The sequence below is a fragment of the Sprattus sprattus genome (assembly GCF_963457725.1).
Source record: "Sprattus sprattus genome assembly, chromosome: 20".
Classification (NCBI taxonomy): Eukaryota; Metazoa; Chordata; class Actinopteri; order Clupeiformes; family Clupeidae; genus Sprattus; species Sprattus sprattus.
The window spans coordinates 9,730,642-9,743,891 of NC_137918.1; the positions used below are offsets into that span (position 1 = coordinate 9,730,642).

General features: G+C 46.3%; 1 protein-coding gene across 1 annotated transcript; it reads left to right on the forward strand.

Moving 5' to 3' along the window:
* Positions 1 to 271: 271 nt before the first annotated feature.
* Positions 272 to 4,204, forward strand: ahdc1 (AT hook, DNA binding motif, containing 1; the record flags this gene model as incomplete). The annotated part of the gene is made up of 1 exon (XM_080858895.1): positions 272 to 4,204. One exon carries the CDS (start codon positions 272 to 274, stop codon positions 4,202 to 4,204), a length of 3,933 nt encoding a protein of 1,310 aa, XP_080715021.1.
* Positions 4,205 to 13,250: the final 9,046 nt, after the last annotated feature.

Here is a 13,250-nt window from a genome sequence, read left to right on the forward strand (position 1 = left end):
AGTTATAAATACGCAGCTGATATACAAACTGTTACATGCCAGGTATTACCTGTGTTAGTTATGTGTAATTAATAAAATAACGACGTTTCTGTTTCTTTGGTGTGCCCTCAGGTCTCTGTGTGAAAGCCCAGTCAGATTTGTCATCGGGGATCCTGGAAAAGAAGCCACTAAGAGAGGAGACTACTGTATTGTCACAGCTAAACCAACAGAGCAATCCCTCTCAGACTGGACTGTGCAGAGCACCAGGGGAATCTCAAATACACACAGTCCCATGAGCGGCCTGTCTGGGCGGCTGCGGTCAGGAGGTGTGCGTGTCGTGTGTGGGGGGGTGGCGGAGGAGGAGTGTGTGGAGCCAGAGGCGTGGGGGGCGGACAGGGGGGCCACGGCGGCCAGTGGCCCCATCGGCCCCCGCCCCTCGGCCTCTGCGCTGCACTTCAGTGTTTACCCGTCTCACGCACTCGCTAACGGCCTGCGCAGCCATGACAACCAGCACCACATGTGCAGGCACAGGAGCGAGGAGACGACAAACACAGACCTGCAGCAGGACCATTCAGACAGTCACACATTCACACACCTTGAAACCGACTCGCCCCTACAGCAGCTGGAGACACACACAGTGCAGGCCCTCATGCACACAGAGTCACAAACACCAGCCTGTACACAAGGGGACACTCGTTCTGAGATGGATCTGGAATCCTCCGCAGTACAGCCACAAACACACAGGGAAACACCTTCGGCCCTGCTCAAGCCCACGTCACCTGCACACACGTCCCTCCCAGCCACAGCCCTTCCTCCTGACCCCGCCAAGCCGAACCACACCACCAACCCCGACCCTGTGCCCGTCGCCAGCCCAGCTGAGCTAGAGAGGAAGTACTCGCTGCGGAGCTCCGGCCGGCCGCGCTTCCCCAGCCGCCTGCGCAAGTCCAGTAGGCTTCGCCGCGTGTCTGAAAGCGCAAAAGACAAGCAAGAGGACGTGATCGAGGAAGAGGAAATACAAGTGAAGAGAGAGGAGAGAACCTGGAGAGGAGGAGAAGCGGGGGAGCGGGTGAAAACAGAACAAGCTCCAGAGGTGACTCCTCCTGCACCCTGTAACCCCCATCCCCCACCTCATAGCACTCCGCCAGCGAGCTCCACCAGGGCTGTTGCTGAATGTCCCGTTGGTCCCCCTCATAAGAAACGGAAAGGCAGGTTTAAGGGGGCACGGCGCATTGTGGTGAAGGTGCCTCGAATCCCTGTGCACCTCAGCCGCCGCCAGAAGAGCTATAAGATCTCCTCCCTGGAGGCCGTGTCATGGGTTGGAGGTGGTAAAGATGCGAACATGGGGATGGGCAGTCAGGGAAAAGAGGGAGAGGGACCTCCTCCTAAGCCCACTGCTCTGCTGCGCATGAAGAACAATGGGAAGAGTGTCATGGTGATGTTCCCCCCTGGGGAGTTACCTGTCATCTTGAAGCGCCGACGCGGACGACCACCCAAACAGGCCCTGCCTGGCCAACCGGACTTGAAGGAGACCAGGGCAGCTGCTGCTGCAATTGCAGCCGCAGGGGGCAACGGTGACATGCCCAAGAAACCACGGCAACGCAGGCGGGTCAAGCTGCCCTCTCCTCAGCCCTGCTATGTGACCGAAACCAATGACACATGCAACGAGTATGCCGATGTCCTGTCCAAGCTGGCCTTCTTAACGAGGCAGCCTCCCCCAACCGGACGCTGTTCCCCTCCACGATGCTGGACACCAACGCACCCCGAGAGTGCCGGTGACACGCCACCGAACCCTGCCCTCCCCATGCTCCTCCAAAGACTCTCTGGGTTTAGGAGGAGGGGCGGACGAGGGGGCGGGGCTGGTGTGCGTGGAGGCGGGGCCTCAGGGCTTGGAGCCAATGCTCCCAAAAGTGATTTCTGTGACTTTTTTGAAACAATCGGGAAGAAACAAAAAAAAGTGATGCCATCCGAACCAGGGGCTCCACGGAAACGAGGGAAGGGTGGTGGACCTGGCGGGGCCGGAGGAATGAGCAGGGCCTCCCTTTCGGACAAGATGAAAGCAGGGGAGGTGGATCCTATGGCCCCACCGGGCGAGAAGCCACCGCGCAAACGGCGCTCTCGCAAAAATGGACTGACAAAGGCTGGGAAGGGTGCGGCCGCCGGCGATGACTGGGCCAATGGGAATATGGTTTGGGAAGGTAAGGACACACCTGAGCGAGAGACAGGGGCCAGGTATGGCCCCATGTCCTGCGCCGAGGGGAGGGGTAGTGGGGGGATGTACGGCAGCCCAGGGGTGCAGAGCAGTGGAGGAGACGAGGCCCAGGGCTTATTTGCAGGGTACTTCCGCTCACTGCTCGACTCGGACGACTCCTCTGATCTGGTAGACATATCCAGCCCCCCTGCCCGCAAGACTCCCGTGGGATTTGAGGGTTCACCCCAGCGATGGTCCCCTGCATTCCCCAAATGCAGCCCTAAGGGACAAAGTACTCCTGTGGATGGAGGTCTGCCCCCCCAGGCCAAAAGCAGTAGCAGCACCCCAGTCAGACCTTCCTATCCATATGGACAAATATCCCCAACTACACCCACCTACTCCAAGTCCTCTGCACTCTCCCAGTCCCGCTCCCCTAGTTCCCCACACCCCTCTACAGGTTATACCCCTTTTCCCTCTGGCTATACCAGCAGTACTGCTACACACACTCACATACCAGTAGGTGCTGTCAATTCTCCCAATCAGGCCCAGCAGAGGGTGAGTGACTGCAGTTTTGGCTTTGGGGCAAAGGCTTCATCATCTCCCTCTACCCAGTGTCAGATGGGCTACGCAAACTACCAGCCTGCAGCCAAATGCAGCTACGGAGCCTATAGCCCAGGCCACTCTGCTCTGATGAGAGGGGAGGGAAATGGGCCCACATCTCCAGGAGGGGGTTACATGATGATGTCCAAATCCAGCCACCATGCCTCCTCCGGCTCTCCACCTGAGGAGTATAGGCAGTACCCAGGGCAGTGGGGGTACCGCCAGGCCTGGGGAGGGGGTGAGGGTTTTTCGGGGGGCCAGTACCACACCTATGCAGAGTATACTGGTGCCACAACCTCTCCAGAGTCCAAAGACATCCTGGACATCTCAAATTACACGCCTCAGAAAACCAAGCAAAGACCATGCTCAGACACTCTCTCCGAGTCATCATCGGACTCTTCACACATTAGTGGAGGTGGCAGGGCGGTGTATAGACAGAGGGAGGTGCCAGTGGTGGAGGCTCAGTCTAGTTTATCAAGTCTGGAGAAGTTGATGATGGATTGGAATGAGAATTCCACCGGCCCCTCCTTTAACTGGAGTCAGAGCATGCTATTCCAGGGCGGGGCCAAGCCGGGTCGAGGAAGGAGAAAACACAGTGAAAGCCCACAGGGTGAAAAAGAGGCGTGTCCTCCAGTGGCAGTGCCCCCAGGGTCACCTGTAAGCCCATCCTCTCACAGTTCGGGGCCCAAGCGTGTGGGGGTCGCGGTAAGGGGTTCACGGGGGTCACGAGGAGGGAGGTACGGATACTCACCTTGCCAACGGGAGCGCTCTACCACCAAATCCAAGTTGCCATCTCAGAAGTCTCCCACCAGGAGCATGTTCCAGGAGACTCTGGACTACTACAGCGGAGACAGTAGCAGTTTATCCCCCATGAGTCACGGTCCCGAGACCTGCGAGTACCCCTCGCCGTACTCAGGCCACAGCTCCACCGCCTCCTCCGACGAGCGCGTCTCTCAGATCTACCCCACCGACTCCACCTCCCTCTCCCCCAGCCAGGTCCCATCTGTCCAGCTGGATGTCCTGAAGCCCTACCCCAAACCAGCCCAGGCCCCTCCCTCTCAGCCCTACTGCTCCTCCTCCACCTCCTCCAGGACATTTAGCCCCACCCTCTCCCCGACACCCCGCCTCCTCCCTCAGTGTGGCTCATCTGTGAGTAGTAAGGAGCCCATCTCGCAGTATGATTCGCCCAGATACAGCTCCTCCCCTTGCTGGTACAACCCCCACGCCTACGAGGAGGCTCGACCCCCTTCCAAACGAGAGCTGCCCATGATGAGCCCAGGGCTGAGAGCGATGCCCCCGTCTCCTTACCCTGGCCCTCTACAGAGAGGCCCCTCTCACACAGGGGCATGTGAGCCCGAGGAGTATGGGTACCCTCGAGGGGGGGTGCTGTGCCAGCTGCTTGACCAGTCCAGTGAGGACTGCTTCACCAGCCTTTGAAGGACGTCTCCATGGCAACACGGCACAGGTGAGAGGTCTGGTCTTTTCCCTTATGGATATCTATCTGTTAAGTGCAATAAGGGAAGGCTGATTGCCCAGGTGTGCAGGTTTGCATTTTTGAGTGAGACTCAAGTTTAAACAAGTTTTGCATTCCCTGATGCGAATGCATCTCTTGAGTGCTCCATGAAAGTTGACAACTCCTGGTTTATGTGTAAAAACTAGGAGCTGACCTGGCACACACCTGTTAATCCAGACACATTCATCAATTTGGGAACCCCCTCCAATGTCAAGTCCAGTTCTAGGAGGGGTGGTGTCAACTATGCCCATTACAAATCTTGCTGTCATCTATAGGAAAAATGTAAATGTGTTACCTCATCAGTTTTAGCACTACTGTGGTCATTTTTTGTGGTCATGGAATAAATTGCCCAAGTTTAAAGTTATTTCCAGCTGTTTTGGGGAAAATTGTATTTATTTGCACACAATTATCAGCTGTTTTAGGGGTGACACAAATGGGACATTTAAGGACAAAATGATTTTTTTGTTTGATGTAATTCTAAGAATTGAAATGGAAGGCACATTCATTAGATAATGGCACTACTGCCTTACAAATACAGGCTAGATTAGTCTGCAGTACAGAATTACAGCATTCATTTGACAAGGAGACATTATATTTGAATGGAATAAACACATATGTATGCTCATCACTGCATTTTGATGTCACACACATGAGGAACTCATGCCCTAGCCTCACCACTTATCATGAATGAGTTGAGTGGTGTCATCCCTCCTCGCAGTGCGGAAAGTGAAGAGTTGTAACCAGAAAGCAGTCACCTGATTTTTGTTTACCTTCGTTCAGAGGATGAGAGAGATAGAGAGATAGAGAGATAGAGAGAGAGAGAGAGAGAGCGAGAGAGAGAGCGCACTGGAAAACAACTGCCCTTCACCTAGTGTTATGTTAACTTATTGACATCATATTATTATAGCCTACATTGGGTTTCTGCTATGATAGCCTCTATCCTCTCCTCAGTGTCTGACACCATGGAAAGGACCCCTACAGTCAGTAGTTCTTCCAGACTGGATCTGAAGAAGAGAAACAATTTTCTTTGCAATTTCTTTACAGTTCTTGAGGTAAACGGAAACAGGTCTATCTCTGTAGGGATCCTTTCCATGGTGTCAGTGGCAAAAAAACAAACGGCTTACTTTTAATGGATGTTTGCCCCGTTGGATTACATTGTATAGATGTTTTGTGATTGCTGGTTATAGCGTTCTAACTCAATATTAGACCAATTTGGGTCATTTTTGTCCCTACTAGAAATTTGAAAAAAAAAGATGGGAAAATAGGGCCCAGGTTAAAAAATACCAGAGTTCTCCTCTCACACAAACATAACACACATTACTGACTCTTTCACCATAAACACAATGTTGCCTTATCCACCTCAGAGACAAGTCCGTGAGTCATGGACAGAAAGTCAATCGCGGCTATCAAGACAACGTTAGCAAGCGCAGCCAACACTGACAAGTAATGTAAGGTAGCTAGCAACAGACTAGTCAACAACTAACGGACACACCATTCAAATACTAGCGTAGCCTACACAAACAAAAACACGTTTGACTTGCTTTTCTGCTGTCAAAACACTGTTTCTTGAAAGTCTCTCCTTTGCAGAGGAAAAATTATTTTGACTCACCCCGATACTGATAATGCATTATTTGTGTGTTTGTTCATTTTGAAGCTTTCGTTAGTGAGCACATCCCCACATAAAACAAAGAGAGGCCTCTCCTCTCAATTTTGAATGGCTTTGGTGAAGCCAAGCACATAAACCCTATTTCCATTTCGACATCATGCACGCATTCGACAGTGAGGGAATCACAGATGTCACACTCACCGTAACCTCAGCCGGAAGCTGAAACAATAAATCCACATATCATAGCATTGTTCTGCATTTCACTCTGGCAACTGTCAACCCAATAAAGATGTGTCTGTGATGTGTGAGGGAAGCGGTGTGGCATGGGCATTACATCCACAGTGGCGGCACATTTCAGAAGCGATTTTAGGCGATTTCAGACAGCAGACACATTACTGCCACTAAAATGACATCTTTAGTTTTTCAAGTGTGAAGGTTTTATTATCATAAATGTACATATGCAGGTTTTATATAAAATGTACATATGCTCTTGACCTGAAGTATTTTTTTTCTCTCTGTCTCTCCCTCTCCCTTTTAGGAGATATGGATATGGACATCTCTCTTTCATTCATTTGTACTCCTTTTTTAAAAGACTGAAGGAAGGAACAGAGGAGAACAGCTGAACTCTGTCTGTCTCCAGCAGTGACAATCAAGAGACAACCACGTGCACACACAAGCACACACACACACCCATGCACACTCACCCACCCACACACACACATACACACACACACACACACAAACTGTATCTGCCTTTCCCTCTTCGGTTGGGCTGGGTGGGGTGTTTGAACAGCGGTTGGGGCTTCGCTAAGTGAGGGAGCAGTCAGTCAGGGAATCCTAACCCCCCCCCCCCTCAGTTTACCAAACCTATCAATCATCAAAATCCTCTGGTTTGGACCCCTGACTTACCCCCCCTTTTTATGTTTTTCTGGTTTTCACCTGTACTTTCTTACCTACCAGTCCTTAAACACGCTACCCTGGCCCCACATTAGTGACCACACCTGTAACACCAGCATCTGTACATAAGGCACACCAAGTGGCTCAGTGTTGTTATGGAAATGCTATGTTCATGCTACAAAAAATCAGTATGTGTGATGGCAGTTTTATTGTAGAGTGGTGCTTTGGCACAAAAAACCCAGGACATACAAAACAGAGACATACATCACAGTCTGATTTGGGGTGTCTGCTCTCTCATAACGGGGAGTGAGGGGCGTGTCTTAGATGATCCGCCCCTTTGTTCTCCTCTTCCTGTGATTGGTCTGCAGCATGGTTTTCTGCTCCTCTCCATGTTGTCCCTGTGTGTATACATCATTTCCTGTCTGGAGAGGAAGAAGCACACTTGTGCCCAAAGACTCATGCCCGTGATCCTGGTCTTAAGAGGCCAGTGTGGCGGTTGCGTTCCAGATCCTCGTTTCCTTTGACTTTGTTCCTGTTCTCTCTCTCTCCGTGGTTGGCTGTATTGTGCTGCTCTTGTGATGATAATTATATCTGTCTATTCCATCCCTGTGGGGTATTTAAATACATGCTCTTCTGATCATTGCTTAAACACACGTCTCCTGTGTGAGTGTATGTGTACTTTTTTGAAATGCTACCAATGGTAACAGTAATATGCCAAAGCCTCCACTGGTGCATACTGTGTAAGGTATGCATTTGTAACTATATTTGGGTGTATATGTAAGTGCGAGAGGGTTTTAAGTCAATCTAGTTTTGAGAGCATGTTTGGGCCCTTGTTTCAGTTTGTGTCTGCCAGGTGAAATTTGTGAGAGAGTGTGAGTGTGTGTGTGTGTGTGATAGAAAGAAAGTGAGGGAGAGTGTACATGTCCTCTCTGGTTGAGTTTATGCACATACATGACTTTTTTGTGTATGTTTGCCCAAACCAAACATTTAATGTATTTTGTAGCTCTCATGGTAAAAGACACCTTTCTGATTGCATATTCAACTCCTTGTTCAATTCATTTCAACTCCACACGGCAGGGGGGAGATGAGGGAGAGATAATGAACATGCACTGCTGTCTCTGTCCTCTCTCCTGCGCTGGCTTTCACAGTTCAGAAAAAGGTGTCAGTGTAGGAATTAACAAGACACATGTTAAACTCACAAAGATCCCCTCTTTGTCACCACCTTGCTTCTGATAGTCTAATGCCCGTAATACACATGTAGGTGTCTCTGGACCCAGGTCCCTTTCTCTTCACAGGTCCTGCCCTGGCTTAGTGCTAGACGGAGATGAGCCTCCATATCTTCTCTATTGTCTTACACATCTATACATCACACTGAATTTATTTCATCTGTGAAATCATGCTCACCTGTACTGAAGACACCTTGAATTCTATTTGTTAATATAAAAAGAAGTTTGAGACACAAGATCTCGTTACCAAGAGAACAGTGGGAAACATACAGAGAAGCAAAGCTACAAGTGAACACTGTGGTGACATGGGTACCACAGAGTCTACACAGTAATACTGGACACTGTGGTGACATGGGTACCATAGAGTTTACACAGTAATACTGGACACTGTGGTGACATGGGTACCACAGAGTTTACACAGTAATACTGGACACTGTGGTGACATGGGTACCACAGAGTTTACACAGTAATACTGGACACTGTGGTGACATGGGTACCACAGAGTTTACACAGTAATACTGGACACTGTGGTGACATGGGTACCACAGAGTTTACACAGTAATACTGGACACTGTGGTGACATGGGTACCACAGAGTTTACACAGTAATACTGGACACTGTGATGACATGGGTACCACAGAGTTTACGCAGTAATACTGGTGAAGCTTTTGGAACACTCACATTTCCTTTTGATATGCACTTGTAGTGCAGCCACCTGGAGAAATCGAATGTAGTTTTTGGACAAAGAGATGAAGCCCTGGAGTCCAAACATGATCTAGATGAAGGGTTATACCTGACAGGTCACTGAGCGGTCTAAGCCTCACTGGAGCAGAAACTGGAGAACCAGCAATACCTGAGCATGGACAGGTGCAACACGGGTTTCCCCTCTTGTTTATGTAGGTGTCACTGGTTAAACAGCTCCAATAAGATCATTCCAGTCTAGGCACACCTAAACCAAACTGTCCTCTCTCTGTAGCGTGTCTGGCTATTAGAGAAACAGCTGTTTGTTTTCTCTAAGTCAGATATATCCTCAAGAAGAAGTCATTCTAACAAGACCCTCTGCCTAATTCAACATTATATTTATCCAATACATTTCCCTAACCTCTTGTAGTTATTCATTAATCATTTGTTATTTTCTTGGTACTTAAATGCAGACACAAATGGGTGAGACATCTATGTATTTCTTTGGGCTGATTAGAATAATGAGCAAATCCAATTCCCCAATCTGAACAGAGATGTATGTATGTCTAGGACGGTGGTCATCAGGGTCTCCCGATATACTGAAATAAGGGATGAGATGGGGGCAAAGACCTCCATGAATGGACTTTCCTCCAACAAATCCATCATTTTTGTCCCTCTGTCCTATTTATACCACAGTAATGTGCCATGTAATCATCAAAATTGTGATTGTCCCAAAATGAATGGTTACCATTATTGGAAATACTGGAATATAACATGGCCTAATATGTAGGATACCCTGTTAAATGAAGAGACTTCACACCTGATGCTATGAGAAAGAGGATTTCTATGACTATATAAATGGTGTTATTCTTGATCCTTTGATCCCCAACCCCTTCACCACAGTCATAGCAAAACACAAGTGCACACACAGCAACACATATCACCAGTTCATACATACATGTGCTTGTTTATTAAAGCACATATGTGTATACATGTATGTGTGTGTGATTTACTTGTTAAGTTTATGTTTTTTTAACGGTCGAGGTTAAGTTACAAAATTATGCGTGTAAGTATTTACGTGTGTGTGTGTGTGTTTCTATCTCTGTGTGTTACATGCCTCAGTATAAGTTTATACTGAATTGTTGATATGATTTCATGAAGCAGTACATTATATTGAAATGCACTGAATTAGATAGAATTCTTTTACCCTTGTGTGTGCATATGTGTGTTTGTGCGTGTGTGTGTATGTGTGTGTGTGTGTGTGTAATGAATGAAAAATGCAATTTTTGAGCTATTTTGATCCATCATATATGTTACCAAAAACTAAAAAAAGATCAATAAATAATGTACAATTTATATCGAGAAGTAATCCTATGTTACTCAGAGCATCAAAAGAAGAACAATTAATAACATATTGTTTGTATTTCTTTGTTTTCCTGTGTCACCCATAAATTTCACTGCAAAATCGTTAATTTTGTTAATTAGCCTTAGTTTGTTTACTTTGGAAAACTCTGATTGAATAGTTTTAATCAGATTGCCTATACTAAGCTCTTTGAGTAACAATTGGGTTGGTTTATGCTTTAAGGTTTGTTTTTGTACAATTATAATGATTGCACTGAGGATTTGACATCACACTCCTACATCACCTAACAAATATTATAATAATGTATTCATACCTCTGTAACACCCACCAACGTAATAACTTCCCACCAACGTAATAACCCTGCCAACGTAATAAAAAAGTGTGCATTTTAGACGTAATAGCCCGGCCAACGTAATAATTTCCTGCCAACGTAATAATTCTTGCCTCCTGCCTGTTTCTCAACAGGTTAGTTGCTAACTAACTAAGTTAGCAACTTACTTGGTTGCAATGCAATTTCCCATTGGCAACTTACTAAGTTGCTACTTAGTTAGCAACTAACCTGTCGAGAAACAGGGTCCAGTTAAACTAAAATTATTTGTTTAATTTTGTATACCGGTAAATCCCTTACTAAATTTGACCCATTTCATTTAATGGCAGGAAAAATACCCTAAATGTCATGTTTCCCCTTCCCCCTTTTCTAAACTGACTAAAAATACACACAATGCATTATATTATTATGTTCCTTATTATCATAAATATCTTATATTGTTTCTGTAGGCTGGTCAGGACCTGAAAAGCTATTCTCATGCACTTGACCTCCTGCACTTTCCAGCTTTTCCACTATACTGCAGGATTGACAAGCAGTTACGTAATTCAAGCTCCCTTAATGTTCTGCAGAAGTGTGATACAAGGAATGGGCCACTTTCATAGTATGAGCCATCAGCAATATACGTATGCTATACAGATTGCATTCATAATGTTTATATTGGCATCCCCATTTGCGTAGAGCCTCTGTTATAACCTTATTTTCAACGATATTGTTATTATCAAGTCTTACTGTAGGGACAGGTAGCAGGTGTTGAAAGACTGTAAAACGCTGCAGTCCCACCCGGAAAAGACATTTGCACAAAGGCGCTACTCACACACACAAACACACAAACACACACACACACACACACACACACACACACACACACACACACACACACACACGAATGTGACAATGTGACACATTATGTTTCTCATAGTGGTCTATTAGTCTATCAGTGATCTATCAGTACATAGCAGGGACATGTTTTATAAGTGTGTTCACAGTTATAGTCTACACTTTTGACACAAGAAGAAACACAATGAAAGATTTAGTCTGCATTTAATTGCAACTGTTATTCACACAAACAAATCCAGCAAAAGGACTTTCTTGATAAACACACAAATACATTTTTTTTTTTTTTTTTTTTTTAAATCAACCTCTATTGAAAACAAAATTACACAACATTTTGAGCTAAACCTGAGGACGCAAGGAGAGAGAAAAGTTATTGTAACAGATAACTGTCTGAGTGGGAACTTTGTAAGAAGGAAGCAGGAAGCTGTGAATTATGTTGGCAGGAGGCAAGAATTATTACGTTGGCAGGAAATTATTACGCTGGCCGGGCTATTACGTCTGAAATGCACACTTTTTTATTACGTTGGCAGGGTTATTACGTTGGTGGGAAGTTATTACGTTGGTGGGTGTTACATACCTCCTACAAATTTCGTTTTTTTTGTAGGCTACAGTCTTTAGAAATGCATGGGCAAACTAAGTAGAGAATTCAGTTCAGTAATCAGATATAATACAACTTAGCTATCAGAAGATTTGACAATGTTTTCAGGCTATGATAAAGAATGTAAAATAAAAGGGTCTTCTTTTAAAACAGGAGTTGATTTCCTTGACCCCCCAATTTTACCCCTCAGTCTAGTTGTGACAAAATGTATCTCAACTGCAGTAACGTGCAGTGAGGTTCGTAGCTGGTGATGCTAGACATGCTAGACACAGTTACCACTGTTCTATGCTAATTAGCAATTATTGTGTTTGGCCTTCAAAGACTTTCTATTTTACTCAACCCACTAAACCTCACTGCCAATCTGGGTCACAGCAACAATCTAACCAGTATAATGAGAGATTCTGTCCTACACTTGGGTCTTGTAGACATAGGAGGTGGGCAATGGGAGATACACTAGGCAGATTATCACTAGCTAATCCATGCTCCAGTTTGATGAGTTCAAACATTTATGGAAAAGTAGCCAAATGTAACCTTCAAAATGTATCAAATTAAAAGTATATTTTCATTTTGGACCATGTTAGTTACCCATGCTGTAGAAATCTTAGCCTGAGTGTGAAAAAGAAAAGTTGTGAGTGAAAGTCAATTTGTGTGTTTATTTATGATAGAGTAACCTACCCTCACATTGTGGTGTTGCAGATATGCCTCAGTCCCCCTCTGTGGCCGAGTCACTGTTCAGCCGCCTTGTAAGAACACCGCAGTAACCTGTCCTCTGTGCCATGGGTGATAGCTAATCCCAGAATCACCTGGATTAAGAGTAACCAAACAGCAGTTCCACTTCAGGTACCTTCAGGAAACTGGAAGATTATGAAACGATTAATGACTATCAACAAGGGGATTCAGCTATTATTTATCCAGGTGTTAGAAAGTGCTAATGCATCTCTTTCCAAACAGAATCTCCTTAAGGAGATTTCTGATTAATCTCTTTAAGGAGCTTTCTGATGAATCTCTTTAAGGAGCTTTTTTTGTTTTGCTTATTTGAAGGAGCAGCTCACAATATCCTTTTGAATAACCACACATGTCCTCTTGCAGAGTGCTGCCCCAGCTGGCCCTGGAGACGCAGAAGCTAGCCAATGCAACCCTATTCAGGTTAATGTGTGGAATTAGTGGCATTATAGATGCCGGTGTAAAGAAGAACACTATTCCAATGCACGTCATCATTATCGTTTCCCTACAAATGACTGGTCATGGGGGGCGTTATTTGATTAGCTTCTCCATGTCTTCTTTAAGCAGTTGCCTCAGGGTCCCTCAGGTGTACCTTTTGTGACTGTTGGGAAGGGAGGTGGTGTCAATGTGTTGCTGATGAAACTGAGGAACATGGACAGTCAGAAGGCAGAAGACTAAAAACATGAAGCAGGAACCTAAAGGGCCTGAATATTC